Source organism: Rhopilema esculentum, chromosome 6 (assembly GCF_057945365.1).
Source record: "Rhopilema esculentum isolate cy_ngs chromosome 6, ASM5794536v1, whole genome shotgun sequence".
Taxonomy (NCBI): domain Eukaryota; kingdom Metazoa; phylum Cnidaria; class Scyphozoa; order Rhizostomeae; family Rhizostomatidae; genus Rhopilema; species Rhopilema esculentum.
In genome coordinates, this window is record NC_142820.1 from 9,237,302 (window position 1) to 9,257,041 (window position 19,740).

General features: G+C 37.2%; 2 protein-coding genes across 2 annotated transcripts; one reads left to right on the plus strand and one right to left on the minus strand.

The window, feature by feature from the left end:
* Nucleotides 1-130: 130 nt before the first annotated feature.
* LOC135686878 (uncharacterized) lies at nt 131-1,801 on the minus strand. Its single transcript, XM_065203250.2, has one exon. It carries the CDS (start codon nt 1,799-1,801, stop codon nt 131-133), a length of 1,671 nt encoding a protein of 556 aa, XP_065059322.2.
* A 9,814-nt stretch (nt 1,802-11,615) lies between these two features.
* On the plus strand, nt 11,616-13,690 carry LOC135686783 (uncharacterized). Its single transcript, XM_065203115.2, has one exon. It carries the CDS (start codon nt 11,697-11,699, stop codon nt 13,479-13,481), a length of 1,785 nt encoding a protein of 594 aa, XP_065059187.2. The 5' UTR covers nt 11,616-11,696; the 3' UTR covers nt 13,482-13,690.
* The last annotated feature ends 6,050 nt before the right edge of the window (nt 13,691-19,740 follow it).

The following is a 19,740-nucleotide window of genomic DNA, read 5'->3' on the forward strand; positions in this document are numbered from 1 at the left end:
TTCTGACAAAATAAATTATATTTCATCAAAGGATGTTTATGTAAGGAAAAATGGCTGACAACATAAAAATAAGCATTTAAGATGAAACAGAAAAATTAACTACAACAGCCCTAATGCTCGCATCTACATGTCAAAGCTCGTCATGTTGTTCCCTTTTTTCATTAATTGGAACAAATTCATTGTCCATTTCCTCATCCTCATCTGCAACATCTTCAGGCTCTTCTTGTTCCTCTTCTTGTTCCTCTTCATCATCTCCGACCAAATATCTCTTGGTCCTTTCTTTTTTTTCTTCTTCAAGCATAGTGTCAACATCACCCTCATCATAATCAGATGGCTTCTTTGCCTGTCTGTAGATTTCTGGAGTAGCAGCCTCTTCTCCCTCCACTTGTCGTTCATTGTATTTTTCGAGAGCAATTGGCAAATTGCGCTTTGCCATTTCTTGAGAAACTGTATTTGCATTTTCCCCACCAAGAATGTCAAAAAATCTGTTGCCAAATGTTTGGGATCCTTCCAGGCCTTCTACATAGACTTCAAGGAATTTTTCTCTTGATAAATTACCTTTGTGCTTTTTCAAATGAAGCAATAGTGTTTCTTTTATTGCTTCTGGGTCTATGCTGTTATATTCAAACCATGGAGCATTTGATGGGTCAACCCTTTCGAAGCACATGGCAGCAACTCTCAACTTCTCTTTAGAAAATGCTCTTATCATTTCTTGTGTAAGATTTTCTGCTCCATTTGTCAAAGTCTCATAAGCCTTTGTGGCATAATCTCTAGCAAACTTGATATCTTTCTCGGAATATATTTTATGAACTGCCTTTATAAGTCTTTTAAGAGTGTATATACCTTTTTTGTTAACATTTTCAAGCATGCCAATTCGAACATCTTCAAGGTCAGCATTTCCCATAGAGAGATCTCCTTTACCTGGGTACATCCAATCAACAATAAAATCACTTAATGGTTTTGATTCTTGGGTCACATTGTCACAGTCACCAAAATCCAGATCTCTTTTCTTGTACCTGTCAAACCTGGAAAACAACAGGGCAACAGCAACATTGTTTGATCCATATGACAACACATTATGGTACATCCCTTTGGGGAGAAACAAACAGTCTCCCTTCTCAATCTTTGTAAATTGCCATGGAACTTGTGAAACCTTTGGGTACTTATGTAAGTCCACAGAATGCACATTTATTTTAGAATATCCTCCAAAGGAAGGCGCAGCTTCCCATGCCTTGTAGATGTTCTTCTCCTGCTCTAAAGCAATCAGTTTCCACTCCTTGGTCCCATTTAAAAGACAGTTCATTGTATTAAAAGCATCTTTGTGTAAGACACTGCTTGCATTCCCACCATTCATCCAGAAATCGACCTCCACCATTTGATGCCTAAATGTTCCACAAGTCATAAATGGTAACACACCAGCTTCATGGTACATTGGCTCTGGTAACTCTGTTACAATATATCCCTTGTGGTCTGGATTATGATAACTTTTCACAAAATGCTCCATTGTGTCCCTTCCAACACCCAAAACTCCATATGGTGTTCTGCCAAATTTCTCTTTCCGTCCCTCGAGTCGCAGCTCAAAATCCCCATAGTTTTTAATCAAATATTCGTCGGTCCATTTAGTGTAACCTCCCCAACTCTTGGTGGCACCCCTAAAAACTACAGGCTTTGATGGTTTGACAAATTTCTTCCAAAACTCTTCCGGCGTTGGATAACTGCCTGGGTTAAATTCAGGAACGGGATCTGGATCAGCATGACCTCCTAAAGGCTGCAAATGGCCTCTGGGTAGATTCTGCTTCATTTCAGAAGAATAACATAATTTCAACTGAACAACAGCAAATAAATAAAGATAATGCTGCCAATCCATCATGATTGCAGTTACACAGAAAACTGCTTACTGTTCAATTGCTCGTCCGGAGGTGAGGAAGTTTCTTTGACAATGGAGTTTTGTTGTTGTTGCTGAACTGTTCCTTGTTATTGAAATTTTCCTGTTTTGAAATCGAAAGGGAGGTTCTTGTTGCTACTGAGTTGCCAGGCTGGCATAGAATTTTATGACACTTAATATTAGGGTTTTGTCCGTTTCTTAAGACTTTTTGACATTAGCAATCTCATTAGCAGTGTGGGCGTTTTTCCATCATTGTGATGAAACGTCATTTCTAGAAACTGTTCGTAAGTCCACTCTTTTGTTACGGTCCCTACTATCTTGACAAAAAGACCCTCACAAAGTTTGCTTACATATCGATTAGACGAATACACGGCCATAAAGGGTACCGTTACCGTCAAAAGTATGCAAATGCTTTTTTGTAAAATTGTACCTTGCATTTATAAAAAGGTACCATCTGTTTTCTGAAATTGTACCTTCTGTTTCACCAAATGGTACATAGTTTCGAATAATGGTACCCTCTGTTTTATAAAATGGTATCTTTTGCTTCATTAAATTGTACCTCGTTTGAAAAAATGGTGCCCGCTGTTTTATACAATTGTACCCTTTCTTTTGTAAAATGGTACCCTCTGTTTTTTAAAATGGTAATGCTTGTTTTGGGAGATAGTACTCCTATGCTATAAAATGGCACTTTCTTCTTTGTAAAATGTTACCATCTGATTTATAAAATTGTACTTCCTGTTTCATAACATAGTAGATTTTGTCTTAACCTGATATCCTTTTATTATTTGGAGCCTGGAACTACCAAACATAGAGTATCAAGAGTACTAAGACACAATAGGCCCGAGGATCTTAAATGACTTCTTTTGAAAGCACAATGGAAGAGCTCATAGAAATTGTACGCCAAAGTATCGAAAAAGTATGTTTTAGTTTAAATGCTAATAATAATATTGATTTTGGTGTTGTTTTAATATTGGTTGATTTTGGTTGATTTTGTTGTGGATGCCATCAGTTTCATTGACTCAGTAACACGCTTGCCTGAAGACATCTATTCAGACGCTCTAGCTAGGGTGCCATTAACCTACAATGGACACTAGGGTAGACCATCTTTTGACATTTCGGAGCTGCAGATTTTGTCTCTACTGGATTTGGGGCTCTCTGTCCCGCAAATCAGCAGCCTGTTGCATGTTTCCACGAGGACAGTTGACAGACGAATTTCATTTTACGACTTGACGCCAAGGGGACACAGCCAAATTCCAGAAGAGGCATTGGATGTTAGAATTGCAGAAATTAAACAGTTCAATCCAAACTGTGGTTCAAAGGTCCTTGCCGGTTAACTTGCAGTGCAAGGTATAAAGGTTTCGAGGGAACGGATTCGACAGTCTTTTCGAAGAGTCGATCTTATTGGTGTAAATGCTCCGATTGAAAAGAAGCAGTGGCATCACTTGCCGGAGTATTTGAAACCGTTGTCGTTGGAGTTGAAGAAAGCCGTGATGCAACCCTTGACAAAAGTCGAGCAGCATCTGCAAGTTCTTTATCGGTCATTCCTGTGGCCGGGCACACACCGAGACACCACGGTACTGCTCTTTGCTGCTCTGCTGTTTCCAAGACTCCAGAAAAAATATCACTTTACAAAACAGAGGGGTACCATTTAACGCAGCAGAAGGTATCATTTTACAAAACTAATGGACCATTTTATAAAACAGAGGGTACTCTAATGAAACAGACGGTACAATTTGAGAAAACAAATGGTACCATTTTATAAATGCGAGGTACAATTTTACAGAAAAGAATCTTTGTAAGATTGGCTTTGAAAGTTGTAAACAAGCAGATTCGCAAAAAAATTCGTAGCCAAAGACAGTGTTTTGTGGGGGGGGGGGGGGGGGAGGGAGGAGGCAGCCCTGATAAATAAGTGTAACAACAGCCATATTTACAAAATAAAAGCATTTTACTTATGCAACTTTTTTAGGGGGCTAAGACCCCCCTTCCGCCCCTTCCTCCCGGTATCTCGGTTCTTGTTCGTAACTGTCTGGATACGTTCGTGAGGGGAGTGCGTTGTTATCAATTTTCAACAGAACAATATGGATAACATTACATTAACAAGTCTTTAAGCAACATATTCACAACTTAAGATTTAAAATACATAATCTTATATGGATTGAAATACAGAGAGGGATGCTATTTGCATATAAATATATACACGTTAAGCAAGGGGTATATATATACGTATTCAATATTTTTATATAAGTTAATATTAAGAACTTCAAAGTTAAGGACGTCAGCTTTACAAAAAGAACTGCAAAGGCAGAGATTTATTCACTCATGCCCATACACTACCAAACGATCATTGAAAACAACAAATACCATTTTACAATCCAAAAGGGAATTTAAATTACATTGGGAAAATGTCCTGGATTTTAGACCCTGGAGTCAAACGAGATAAAGTATTTCAAGACATTACAGCAGTGAGAGAAGATTGAATTTCATAACCTGCTAACAAATAAAGAGAAAAAGTATAATGATGATGATCATGGTGGACGAGATCATTTGAATGTCATGTTGAATGTTTCATCATGTTTTCAAATGTCTTTCAAGAAGTCTACTCCTGATCAAATATGTTTTGATCAAAGTTTTCCTCAGCCCGATTGATTTTTAGGCTAGAGAAAATTTCTAAATTAAATTCCGAGTGACTTGGTGTTTGAAAAATGCTTGGCAGACCAAGATGTTATGCCAATTCATGTTTTTCAATTCCTTGTTTACTAATAAAGTCTAACCGTCCCGATTTCATCGATACATTTCTATGACAATACCTGGAGAAAATCCATCCAATTATGTTGTATATGCTAAAATTAAATTCCATGACACAAGGTAATCATTTACAACTACCAAATAACTTTCCACCAGTAGATATTTTTAAGAGTAAGAATATACTAGTAAACATTACTCGAAAGTTGCCAGCGACCTGAAAACCTCAAAATTTCACTTTAAGCGTCAAAATACTCAAATTCTTTGTCGAAACCATTGCACTGCCTCAAGTAGTAACAGCATAAAGCTAGGCGCACACGAGAGCATTTTGCCTAAGCAAAGTGTCATTCGTGGCACTTTTCTTAAGCATTTTGCTCCTGTGTGCGGAGACTTTTCAGTAAGAATTTAGGCATTCGTGACCAAAAGCCAAGTATTCAACATATAAAATATTTTTTGTCATTCGTGTCACTTTGCTTCACGTGTGCGGCGAACGAAAGCATTTTGCTTACGACTTAGCAAAATTACGCATGTGCAAGTAAGAGTTTCAAGTAAGAGTTGTCAAATTACGCATGCGCACTGCGCATTGCAGTGACAGTATAACTTTCTTGTTTGCGTGATAATGTTGCAAGATGCGACGTTTTTGTAGGAACTGACCTTTTATCGAATCTATTTGCTATTAGACATAAACTCGGGGTGGCTACCTTGATATGTGTTGAGGTACGGAGACGTACCATTATTTAGGGGTTCCTTTTTTCTGAAAAGGGCCAAATCATGGGTATCAGTTTTTGAAATATGTTCGGAATTATAAAATATGTTAGGAAACATGCAAAATTATTGGCACCATATTGGGAAAATATTGCAATATTATCTAGGAAATTTAGCATTGAAAAAATGAATGTCCAGTTAGAAATGGAAGCATGAAATATATGGGTAGTATTGAGATTTTGGGACAAAGAACAAACAAAATTTGTTTGATAATATGTTTGTGCCTTGAGAAATGTTTATTACTTTCTGGAATTACGTGTATAGTGTTTATCGTGTTTGCGGAATTATGGGTCACATTTTTCAGACATGTGCGGTATCATGAGTCCAAATTTTGAACCAAAATGGCACGTCCGTGTCCAAAACTAGACTTAATACCCCCCCCCCCCCCCTCCGAGGCCATACAGTGCATGTATAAATACATTTCTTTATTTCTATAAATTGAAAAAATTCTTGTCTCGAAACTGAGAACATAAAATATAATCACAATTGAAAGAGTTTTTACTTTTTATCCATGTGGAAAACGGAGACATTTGAAAAGTGTGACATTTGAAAATAGAGAGATTTGAAAATAGGGACATTGAAAAGCAGAGAGGTTTGAAAACAAACAAAGACTTTTTAGTCATAATATTTTGTATTATGCTTAGATCAATGAGATGTGAAGCTATGTCTGATTGGACGTAGGTTGAGCACTTCTTCAGTTATCTCTTTTATTTTGTCATTTCTTTTGAAATTCATGTTTCTTCGCTTGAATCATGGCAACGAATAAATCAGTATCCCAGGATATCATTTCCACCATCCTAAATGAGATCCGCCTTATTAAAAAGAAGAAACCTGACAAGAAGTTCATCGTGCTAGAAGCCGCCAAGCATGGCCTAAGCAAGGCATGCACGACATCCATACCTGGGCAAATGGTTTCTAGAGGCAAGCCCTATACAAAAAGTGGATCTTGTCGTGTGGTTGATGCTGCTGGCGAGAACGCACATCAATCTGAAGATGATGAACAAAAATCCGAAGTAACCTCAATCAAAACTTCACCAAAGTCGTCCGAAGGTAAACAAAACTTATTTTAGGCCCCTTCGTTATGTTGAACCCTCCGCAGCTGAAGTCCCAAATGCCAGCTATGCAGCATTGCCAAATTTGGGCATTTATCAAAGTTTCTCGCAGATAGCAAGTTGTGTCGCAGAACTACATCTGATAATTGTCAAAGAAAGATAAATTAATCAAAAGCTGCAAGAGGAAAATCTTTGCTTTAGGAAGAAACTGGGCCTAGATGTGGGGGGGGGGGGGGGTATTCAGACTCAAACGGTGACTCAAATTAGGACAAAGAAAAAGGAACAAAAGAAAAGTAGAAAGAGAAATAAGAAAACAAAAGGAGTTCCTGATGGCAAAGGGCAGCCTTGCAACTCCAATGAGAATGCTGCAGCATCAGAGCCCATTGATGACAGCAAAGTGCAGCCTGGTAACTCCCTGCAGAATGGTGAACAAGAAGAGGATATCATAATAGACAATGAAGATGGCAACGCAAATAATACCACGGAAAGCAAGACAGTCCCCAGAGAGAAAGACACAAAGCATGATGCTGAAAAGGAAAGAACGAAAGATGCCAAGCAAACACAACTGTTATTGTCGGAGATTCCATGATAAAGAACGTTAAACCTTGGGAGCTACAACATCGCTGTGAGAAGAATGAGAGGATTTATGTGAAATCTTTCAGCAGAGCAAATGTTGAACAAATGAAACATTATGTTAAACCAACCATCGAATATAAACCAGATGCCATTATTTTGCACGTGGGTACAAACAAACTGCGGAATAAGAAGAAAAACGAAGTCCAAATTGCAAAATAGTTCATGGTCTTGCCAAATCAATCGAACAAGAGAAAATATCGATCACAGTTTCGGGCCTAATTGCGTGAAAGGGTAAATCTTAGAAAGAAGAAGAAGAAAAAAAAGGTAAATCTTATTCTGGCTGGTATGTCTTTCGAAAGCAAACTTCGATACAACGATCACCAAAACATTGACTCTGCAAAACACCTGATTCGAAGTAAGTTGCTTCTTTACTCTCATGGAAATAGCAATTTGATGGACAACCTTTTTAAGGCTTCAAGGCTATGACTGAATGAAAACATTAGTAAAAAGAGGTATGAGGAGGGAGATTGCGGATGACACAGCCACAGCTTCCTGTGCCAATTCCCCTCTCTCGTCCCCCAGGTCTGGCTCGTGTGTTGGAATGGAAGATGAGATCGAGGTTGGCGGGGCCGGATTTCCCTGTTGCGGTGTCCCTCCCTCGTCCTCCCCGTCCAACTCACATTTTGATAATATTAACTATGAAAATAATTGCGCTAATGTAGAACCTAACGAAGCCACCGATAGCGTACCCTGGGTACCAGACTCACTATATAAAATAATAGTGAGTCTGGTTCCCAGGGTACCGAAAGCGATACATCTGTGAATGAAGCCTCCGATGGTAGTTCTTTAGAAGCTATCAGGGCAAAAAACCACAAAGTCGTAATCATTGCCTACCTAAATATTAACTCAATAAGAAACAAATTTGAATTTCTTAAACCCCTTGTGGCTGATAGATAATGTTAATATATTAGCTATTGCGGAGAAAAAAATTGATAAAACTTTTGCAACCAGTCAGTTTTTACTAGATGGCTTTTCAAAACCCGCCAAGTTTGATTGAAATCAACACGGAGGTGGTTTACTGATTTATGTCAGAGAGGGTGTTCCCTTCAAAGAGATATCTGTCTAGAAAACACCAAATGACATTGAATGTGACATAATCTATGTAACTCTCAAGAAGCAAAAATGGCTAATTTTCAGCATTTACCGTCCTCCAGCTCAATCTGAAAGATACTTCTTTGATGAGATAGGAAAGGGGCTAGATTTTTACAGTAGAAAATATGAAAGGTTCTCTTTGAGAGGTGATTTTAATTGTAAGCCCAAAGATGGTGCTATCAGTTACTTCGTTGATAACTTGATAACTATGATCTATCTAATCTGGTCAAGAGTCTGACCTGTTTTAGGTCTGACAGCCCTAGATGCATTGATCTGATCCTGACGAACTGGAAGATAAGTTTTCAGAATATTGTAACAGTGCATACAGGGCTGTTTGACATTCATGCCATGATAGTCACAGTACTTAAAAGTGGATATAGGAAAAAGGGGCCAAACATCATTACATATAGAAATTACACCAATTTCCGTGCTGAGGACTTTAGGAGGGATCTTTGTGATCAGATTACGTCTGAATTGCAGGGTAACGATGATTATGGCACTTTCGATGCTGTAGTTATAAACATACTTATGAAACATGCTCCTCTTAAGAAAAAATATTTGCTTGCAAATGATGGCTCTTTAAAAACAAACAAAGGAAGTACGAAAAGCGATGATGCATCGCAAGATATTACACAATAGATACATCAAGAGTAGAAACGAGGAGAATCTTAAAGCTTTTAAAAAGCAATTAAATTTTTGTGCGAAACTCCTGCGCAGGACGAAATCTGATTACTATAGAAACATTGACCTTGGAGACCTTACAGATGTCCGTAAATTTTGGAAGACTGTCAAACCGGTTTTCTCAAATGAAATGTGTAAAAAAATTCAGTTGTGATTCTGATTAAAGATGGAAAAATAATAACTGAGGACTGCAGAAAGATTGCAGAAACCTTAATCATTATTTCACAAATGTAACAGAGAGTCTGTGAATTTCCGAAGACCAGGCACTGCTTTCACCAACTAATGGGATAAATGATCCAGTGGAAAAAGCTATCAAAAAATATGAAAATCATCCCAGCATTAAAAAGATCAAAGAATGCTGCGAACTGAATGAGTTTGAATTTAAACCAGTGACGACTTTTAATGAGGCACTTTTGCAGATTCAAAAACTGAATTCAAAAAAGGCATCTCCCCTAAATGGCATTCAAGCTAAAGTCCTCAAATAGAATGCAGACATTCTAGCTGTCCTCATCTAGAATATCTTCAATTCTAATTCATCTGAGTGCTATTTTCCAAAGGAACTAAAAGCTAGTGAGGTCTCTTCCCTGTTCAAAAGTCTTGATGCCTTTATTAAGAAAAATTATAAACCTATAACGGTTTTATCGTCTGTTTCCAAAATTTACGAGAGAGTAATGAAGGGTCAGATAAAACCTCATTCCCTTAGCTTCCAAGGATTTCAAGAAAGATATAGAATCCAACATGCATTTTTATGATTCATAGACCTTAGAAACCTGCAAAAAGACCTTTGATAAAGGGGTGTCGCTGGAGCACTGCTAATAATTGATTGCTTGAATCATAAGCTTTTGATTGCTAAATAAAGTGCTTGTAGTGACCATTGTCTAAACGTAATCATGTCCTCCATTGTGTCTCTGTCATTAACACTTTCCATTGTCTTCGTATCCACGTATCGTAATAAACAACACATTTGTAGCATCCCCTCGTTTTATGTGTATACGCCCTAAATTGTAGTCAGTCAGGAAATTCATCAAGACAAAACGACCACGCAACTTCGTCTTTTGCTAGCTCCGTGTTTTTGCACGTTAAATCAGACATAGACACGACAGCAAATCCATGAAAGAACTTTGCAACATCAAATGTAAATATAGGAACATCGTCAATCAGCGTTCCTATATGATTATGGTTTCAGTACGAGTGCATTGCGGTTGATCCATAGCTATCTCGATGAGAGGAAGTAGAGGGTAAGGATGAATGGGTCCTTACATTGAGAAACAACGATTGGTGTACCTCAGTGCTCGGTCTTGGGACCTCTTCTGTTTAACACATACCTCAATGATCTCTTCATGTTTTTGAATGATGCTCAAATATGTAACTATGCAGATTATACAACTATCTATGCTTGTGACACCAGTATTGATAGTATCATTGAAACATTAGAGAGTGATGCCCTTAAATTGCAGAACGGTTTCTGAACAACTGTATGAAGTTGAATGAGGACAAATGCTATCAAATGTCAGGATAAAGGAGAGTACGGAAGAAAAGCTGCTTGGAGTTGTTCTGGACAAAACATTATGCTTTAAAAAGCAATTGAGGTCCATTTGCAAAATGGCTGGGCAAAAGGAACATGCTCTTTCGAGAATCTCTCACTTTCTTGATAATGAACAACAAAAGAGAATAATGAGGGCATTTATCTTGTCCCAGATAAACTACTGTCCTCTTGTTTGGATGTTCTGCGATAACGTAATAGTAAAGTTAATCGTATTCACAAACGGGCATTGCAAATAACTTACAAAGATATGAAATCAGATTTTGACACAATGTTACCCAGAGATAATGCGGTCCCAATCCACATCAGGAATTTACAACTGTTGATGATTTAAATTTATAAAAAACTGGGAGCTCAATTCTACTTTCATGAAGGATATCTTTATTGAAAAACACAGTACTTATGGATTAAGAAGCTGCCACAATCTACTACTGTCACAATCTACTACTGCCACAAGCGCGCACTACGTGCTATGGCTTAGAGACAATGTCGTTTCTAGGGAGTAGATTGTGGCAGGCACTTCCCAATGACAGGAAACAATCAAATATCCTCTCAAGCTTTAAAAGGAGAATAAAATCTTGGAAAGGAGAGGAATGCAACTGTAGAATGTGTAGACCTTTCGTGGCTTAGGTTTGGTTTTTAAAAGGATAAATGCGTTGTATTGTAAATACCAAAAAATGCTGTAAAAAACATTGTTAAATCTGTATATATGTATTTATACTTAATTATTATTTTTCATGTTAGATATATGTATATATTTTTTAAAACAATTTTACTTTGTAGCAGGCTTGAATCAGCTTTTATTCTTTAGCTATTTTATACGCCTATTTAGAATAAATAGATAATAATATATTTTTAAATCATTTTCATATCTCATTTTCATATAATTGGCTTATCTGCATTACAATATTTAAAAATTCCGGGCTTAGCCATGGGGTTTGTTTTGACGATATAAGATATAGTAGGTGCAGCGGATAGAAATGTTCATGAGTTTCGTCAAGATGGTCTTAGTTTGATTGAGTCAAAATTGAGTTGATGTAGCATGTCGGAGAGAGAGGTAGATGAGGTTCCCAAAATGCCAAGGACACTTATAGAAAGGAAACGGTTAAGATCCGAATATTTACTGACATTAATTTCGATGCAAAATCCAGCAACGGAGTGGCAACAGTAACCTCCCTTTCATGTGAGGTCAGACCATAGAGATCGTCAGACCAGGAACATTTCAGCAACAACAACAAAGAAACTTCTTCCTCATCCGGCTAGTGATCGAAAAGAGGGCAGTTTTCGTGCAACTGCAATCATGATGGGTTGGCAGCATTATCTTTATTTATTTGCTGTTGTTGAGTTGAAACTATGTTATTCTTCTGAAATGGAGCAGAATCTACCCAAAGGCCATTTGCAGCCTTTAGGAGGTCATGCTGATCCAGATCCCGTTCCTGAATTTAACCCAGGCAGTTATCCAACGCCGGAAGAGTTTTGGAAGAAATTTGTCAAACCATCAAAGCCTGCAGTTTTTAGGGGTGCCACCAAGAGTTGGGGAGGTTACACTAAATGGACCGACGAATATTTGATTAAAAACTATGGGGATTTTGAGCTGCGACTCGAGGGACGGAAAGAGAAATTTGGCAGAACACCATATGGAGTTTTGGGTGTTGGAAGGGACACAATGGAGCATTTTGTAAAGAATTATCATAATCCAGACCACAAGGGATATATTGTAACAGAGTTACCAGAGCCAATGTACCATGAAGCTGGCGTGTTACCATTTATGACTTGTGGAACATTTAGGCATCGAATGGTGGAGGTCGATTTCTGGATGAATGGTGGGAATGCAAGCAGTGTCTTACACAAAGATGCTTTTAATACAATGAACTGTCTTTTAAATGGGACCAAGGAGTGGAAACTGATTGCTTTAGAGCAGGAGAAGAACATCTACAAGGCATGGGAAGCTGCCCCTTCCTATGGAGGATATTCTAAAATAAATGTGCATTCTGTGGACTTACATAAGTACCCAAAGGTTTCACAAGTTCCATGGCAATTTACAAAGATTGAGAAGGGAGACTGTTTGTTTCTCCCCAAAGGGATGTACCATAATGTGTTGTCATATGGATCAAACAATGTTGCTGTTGCCCTGTTGTTTTCCAGGTTTGACAGGTACAAGAAAAGGGATCTGGATTTTAGTGACTGTGACAATGTGACCCAAGAATCAAAGCCATTAAGTGATTTTATTGTTGATTGGATGTACCCAGGTAAAGGAGATCTCTCTATGGGAAATGCTGACCTTGAAGATGTTAGAGCCCATATGCTTGAATCATTAAATAAGGACGATATTTATACTTTGAAATTGCTAGCATCTGAGGTTAGAGAAATTTATCAAGAAAAAGACCTAGAATTTGTCAAAGATTATGCTAAAAAGGCTTACAAGGCCTTGACACAGGGAAAGAAAAAGTTAACTAGGGCGATGATAAAGCAGTTCACAAAGGAACAATTAAGAGTAGCAGCATTATGCTTTGAACGTGTGCATCCTTCTAATGCTCCTTGGAATGAATATCACCAAATCAATCCAGATGGAATTAAGCGCACCATTCTAAAGTACTTGAAGAAAAATAAAGGCAAGCTAACAAGAAAAGAGTTTCTTGACATATATGTAAATGGCATTGAAGGGTCAACAGTCTTTGGAAATAGGTTTTTTGATCTATTAGGAGGAAAGGATTCTGATGAAGTGAGTCAAGAAAATGCTAAAAATAATTTGCCAAAAGCCTTGGAGAAATATTATTTCCATCGAATTGAAGGAGAAGAAGCTGCTAGTCCAGATATTTATAAAAGTGCAGAGAAGCCAAAGGACTATGATGAAGGAGATGTTGATCAAATTGCAAAGGAAGATTCAAGGGAGAGGACTCGTAGATATCTTGAAGATGATGATGAAGTTCAAGGGTTAGAAGATGGTGATGGAGAAAATGATGATGGAAGGGATGAGGAGGGTGATGATGACAGAGTAGAAGATAATATTGATAGTTTGATGGAGCCTGAGGTTGTATATGGAAACGAAGAGAACTCAGCCTTTTTTGGTCACGATGAACTTTGAAATAACAGTTTCTTACTAGCCTGTTTACATCAGTTAGATTCATGGCAATCTGGTGGTCTGTACAGTTTGAGAAATTTGTATGAACCCCGTGGGAGTATGCATCCCTTCCTTTTTATAACAGATGGGTTTTTGTAGTTTAGTGTAAACAACATTTTTAATCAGTTGTTTAATTATTCAGTGTTTTTATTTATAACTGTAAATATCCTTTTCACAGTAAGCTACCTTGTGAGTGACCTTCCACTAAGAGTTAGAGAATCATGATAAGTGAAATAAGACAAAGGTGAACATTGTCTTGCTCAACTTGTTTTGAATTATGCCAGAGGATTTTTCTAAACAACTTACAACTTTGCCAACCAACTGAAGATTTTACAAATCAAATTATGAAATGGCATTTGTTACAACCAATGACACCCTTTCAACTAGCCCCCTGATCTTACCTTTGTTTTGCTACCATTGCTCACCTTTGTATGAAAAAAATAATCATGCAGTTATTAGAATGTTGTTTGCTGTTGAGCAGATTCAGCAGTGTAGCAAGAGGGCAAGTAGGCGGTAGCTGCTGAGAAAAGTGCAAATTTGCAACAAAATCAGAATCTCAGGGGGCAGGGGATATTCCAAAATAAATTAGAATAGGAATGGGATTCAACAAGGGAAAATAACAAAATCAAGAAATGTCCCTAAACTTATAGTTAATATCTCCTATCTTGACTACCTGCTATCTTTGGAATTTGAGAATCTCAAATGTATTTCCATCTCCTGTTGTTTTGATACCAGGGTTTATATAGAAAAGTCACTGGCTATCTTGAGGCATTTCCAATACAGTAAACTCTTTCTTTACCAATAATGAGGCTCGAAATGGTGGAATTGAGAAAATAGGAATAATTGCCAGGCTCAAAATTCATTGACAATTTGATTTTTTTTATTTATCTGAGTATTATGAGCAGAAAAGTGTAATTTACTTGACTTTCATGGTAAAGGTTTGAGCTACACACATCAAGCTTGTAACGTGTAAGTATGTTTTGATTCCTAAGATTAACCATGATAGAATGGATTAACTATGACAAGAGAGACTCCAGAGCATGTCATGACAGAGACAATCATATCAATAACTGTAGTTGCCGAAATTTTGTCTCAAGAACGTCACAGATTTTGCTCCTAGGAGAATTGACTTGGTAGAAAATTTTGAATAAGATTCATTATTATTTGAACAACAACCAGTTTTTACACATAGAGCTTCCTCGCTCAACAGGAATAAGAATATCAAACATAAGAGGAGTTGTGAAGAAAACAGCAGTTGTAGAATTAAAGAGGTCAGCCACAAAATCCAAAGGTGTCTGTTATTATGCTTGATTAGCCAACCACTGGCACGGACAAATGACAATGCTTAGTTCAAATATATTTACAAAAGGGGCATTTTCACACATTATTTATGGCCTGGACTGCAAGACCTGGATCCCCTGCTATCGGGCTAGCCTTTGCCCCCCTAAACTCGACACCCCCCCTCGCCACTGAGAAGCTTTAGAATGGCTTTATTACTATAAAAGCTCTTGAGACTGAATCCTTTCAATCAGTGGAGTGTCAAAAATTTTCTGCTTTAACACAAAGTCACTGTTTGTTGTGACTTTAGGCTAATCCAAAGATAGCCTTTCTAAAGTCAAGACCACGATATTTTAAAAATATTTCTTCACCAATTAGGCTGGGCATATATTCTTAACTACTCTACATATTTGTTCTCTAGAAAATAGATGCTGATTTTCTACTCCTTGTCAAGCTGTGTTATGAAATCTTTTTCTCAATTTAATTTCATTTATCGATACTTAAATACGTAATTAGAAAATAAAAGTAAAGCAACATCATATTTTATCATAACAAAACAATATACCTCACATTTCTCTCCTTGGAGAGTTGCTAGGGAATATGAAGGTAAACATAAAAGGCATTTTAAACTTATAGGTTATTTTTTCTTTTCTTGCACCTCTCAGTTTGGCACTAGACTCTTCTTTTAAGAAAATTTTGGTTCAGGTAACTCAAGTGGTTTTGCAAATACCTTGAAAATACATACTCGAGTTTTGCAAAAGTTTGGAATAATTTTGTTGTGAATTCATTAAGAGAACGTTGTTTTTAAAATGTATGAACACATGCTGGTAGGGGGACACAGACGATGCGTTAGGGTAAAAAGTTCGAGATCGTCGAAAATTGCTGTCATGTGGTAGCGCGCAGTGCTAAACTGGTCATATCTTCTACATGAGCCGAATTAAATTTTTTATTAAACTTGTTTGGTGTCGATCGAAGGAAGCCTTTTTTGCTTACTCGTTTTAAGCCGTATGTGACAACTTGGTTTTCCACAGATCTCCATTCTTTTCATCTGTCTAGTTCTTTCTTACTTCATACTGTCCTTTATTTCTTTCCTCGCATATTGATGTTCCACAACGCTCCATCCTTTCTTTCTTTAAATTCTTCCATGTTTTTTTCCGCAAATGCTCGCAATTTTAATAAATATCCATCCATTCCCGTTTACGTTCTGTCTGTCTTTTTGTAATCACTTTATAAAAAAGTTCATTTATCCTTTAAAACATTTTAAAATTTGTTCAAATAATTTGAATCCTTAAACGAGTTCTGCGCTAAAATCTGTGTTTAGACCGACAATTTGGCCAAAGCTGGAGGACAGTCGCCCTAACACAGCTCCAAATTTCCGCCCCTAATATTTCCACAATTATCAGGGGCAGGAGAGAGCTGTAGCACTTCTTAAAGCTGCCAAACTGTATTGTATTACTTTAAAAACAAATCACTGAATATGAGGTAACTGAATAGGCAGCCCTCGATTCGGTCCGACGACATTGTGTTAATTGCCTCGATTCCAATAATCTCGTTTATTACAGGGACAGGGGTTATCATGTGGAGAATGCAATAAATTCAAGCATAAAAGAAACTAAAGATTCAAAGCCCCCAGGCTGATTTTTACTTATCAAGTAGCTTCAGTATAAGTCACTTTCAAAAAGTATAAAAGTCATGCTTTAGGTTCATACTTTGTTAATCGTTGTTGAAAAGGCAATATTTCATTCAAACACATTTTGAATATTTACTCTAATATTTCTTAATCGCGCACAAAACAATTTTCCAACAGTCTTACTTTAAAAATTAGTCTTACTTAAAAGGTAATCTTTGACACTTCATAAGAACAACCATATAGAAAGAAGTGGTCAAGGAAATGAGCCTCGCGGAGAAGCAATTGTGATAATTGATGCAAAAGCAATTGAGCCAAAAAAACTAATAAGGCAACCCGCGACGCATTCCTCAAATTAGCCAGGGATAAAACCCTGAAATTCTGGAGTTCTGTACCTAGATAAACTGAAAGCTCTGAGAATGTTGCCCCGGTCTCAATTGCTAAAGCGTACATTACGACTCAACATGTATTTTGACATTCCTTTGGTAATGAATTGCATCCTTCTAATGAACCATACAATGCTGTTTTTTCTTTAGCAGCATCGTGTGCGGATTAATCTCATTGAGATAAATTGCACTTGCTGATTCGGACAGGCTAAACAAAAAGTTTAGAAATGACATCCCTTGATTTGTTTTCACGCTACCAGCTTCAGCCTATTTAATCACAGGTGACCAGTAAGGCGGGGATTATCTTTTGATCAGCGATCCTCAACGGCAGGCAATCAGCTGCAAAAAATGAAAACTTGTTTACGTTGCAAAAAATCTCCATATAAACTGTACTAAAAAACACCGGTGAATTTACCGCTGAAGTTTCAACAATCCAAAGTAGAGTTCTCGACCTTACGGCCAAGGAAATCGTGAAAGCTCTGCGGGGAATGTACCCTACAACTCCTAATGTTGCCAACCTGTTGGGGAATCATTACGAAATTCTCCAGTAGAAAAAAAACCGAGATTTCTTATCTTGTCTGTATGGTTTTAAACTAAATGTGGTTTCCACGCACGTCCAAAAATTTGTGAATGGAGAAATTGTCCTCGAATGTTTTGATTATATTAAGGAGATAATGCACTTTTTTTCCAAGAATACTTTTTCCCAGCTCTTGCGTTCTTTTTTTTAGCCTGAATATAATCTTAAAGTATTCTTATTATTCTCTATCAAATCTGATAAAGTTTCAGGGTAATATGCCTGCTCACGAATAAATACCACGCCTTTGGAAAAGCGAGATACACTGTATGTCAGTCCTGCGATTCCCTGTTATGACCATTGCAAAGCAGACAACTGCTGCAAAAAAATGCGAGCTGAAGCTGAGTATTCTTAAAAACAATCATTTTATAAGATAAACATTGTATAGGTGATTTTTGTTTCCAATGGATGTGTAAATCACACAAGAGCATCTACTCCACTTCGTCCACAGTCGTACTGCCGTGAAATGGATAAGAAACCTGTGGTTTCCTAGCTACATACAAATATTGCAACCTGCCAGTCACCAGCTTGCTGTGCTTTTTCCCCTTATACTACATTTGAAGGAGTGTCATTTTTTTCACTGCCTTACAGATTAAAGAAATTTGATTTCATCTCAAAAGCACAGTGGGCAATCCCCCAGCTGGAGCATAGCGAGCAACAAAACATCAAATCAAAGAAAGAGGCAAAAGAGCACTGGCAGTAGTCACATTGAATGCAACATACAGCAAAGCTTAATTATTTATAAGTAATTATAAAGGTCCTTTCGACAGGAAGGGTATTTATTCGATTCCTGACTCTAGACTATGACAAAAAGGGCTTGACAAAATCAGTCATTCTTCGAATATACGGAAGAATGTCTTAAGCTGTAACAGGCTTAAGGGAAACAATTAGAAGCTGCTGTCAAATCTGCATCTTCATTCTTCCGGTGTTTTTCTAATCAAAGGTGTGTTGCCGACCCCTCCCTGTAATATCATTTCTATTTAATAGCCTCCATGCAGCCGTGTTCAAGCTTCAGTTGTGTTCTGGTCCATGATTTTAAACAGAGTGCCACCTGCTATTTTTTCGAAAAAGCATTTCGAATGGTGTGCACTCGAGTTCGTCTCCGATTGGTCAGCGTTCTGTGCGCGAAGCCACCCGTTGTCAGTCTTTTTTGTCGGGGGGTTCTGCCATGAGCTGATCACAAGCGACATTCAATTGCAAGTCTTAATATTGCTTGCTCTATGCAGCGCTAAAAAAGTAGAGGGCAGTTTAGGATCTTATGTTTATTCTTTAATAGCATTCCTCAAGTACGTACAGAGATTTGTTACTTTTTTAGATAATCGGCCTTTCTAGAATACGCAATTTAATTTTAAAAGCAAACGTAGAGAGAAAAAGAGTAAACATTTCGGATTACGAGTTTCCATATTCGTTTTTTTCTACGAAGCCAGCCATTTTGTAAATGTGATGCTTATTACAAAATAACGATTTTGGTAGCGTTGTATCTAGAAATGTTTCTGCTTGAAAAATACAACTAGATGCACACATCTATCTATCCCATGCAATTAGTTAGTGATTAAGGAACATGACTTGAAACCGTTGGGAGTATTTGATCCATAAACCGCTGAAATTCCCACAAATATATGTTACTTTGAAAACATTAATTCACGTGTTTTGAAAAATAGAGGAATTCAAACAACAATTCGAAATTTTGTTGCACAAAGTTTGTACATTGGGAAAATTCCGTTGCTTGCAAAACTAATATTATTTTATTTATTTACATTGTAACCAAAAATATTTTTTTGGGAAATTTACCAAGAAAGTCTTTTGAAAGCCGTGAAATACTGTCTATTTATGCTATATGTGACGTCACTTGTCCAAAGGTGATCCAAGCTGTAAAAAAGAATATGGGTTTATTTGACAGTTTGATTGATACGGTTTTAAAACCATTCTCTATGAATTATCGAGGGGTATTTGCATATCCATTAGATCAAGGTAAAACCAGTTTCTAGCATCCTGGAAGCTCATTTTTCACTTTAACCCTTGGAACTTCTCACAGGTTGTATGGTGCATATAATAATTAATATCAAACACCTGTCTCATGTCGATTGCAGCAGTGACGATTATTATTATTATTCTGATTTTATGAGACGATTTCCCTGTTCTTTATGTAACTTGAACTTATTTCAGATGAAAGGAAATCAACTGAATGTCTCTATAAATATCTTTTTTCTTTCATTCTGTCTATATCACTTTTTATTTAGGATATCATTACGTCGATCACTTCTAGACTCATGCTATTTGAAATCTGACAAAGACGGAAAATTAAATCAGATGTGTGCTCAGACAGTCGTAAGATAATGTAAATTCAATGATATATTT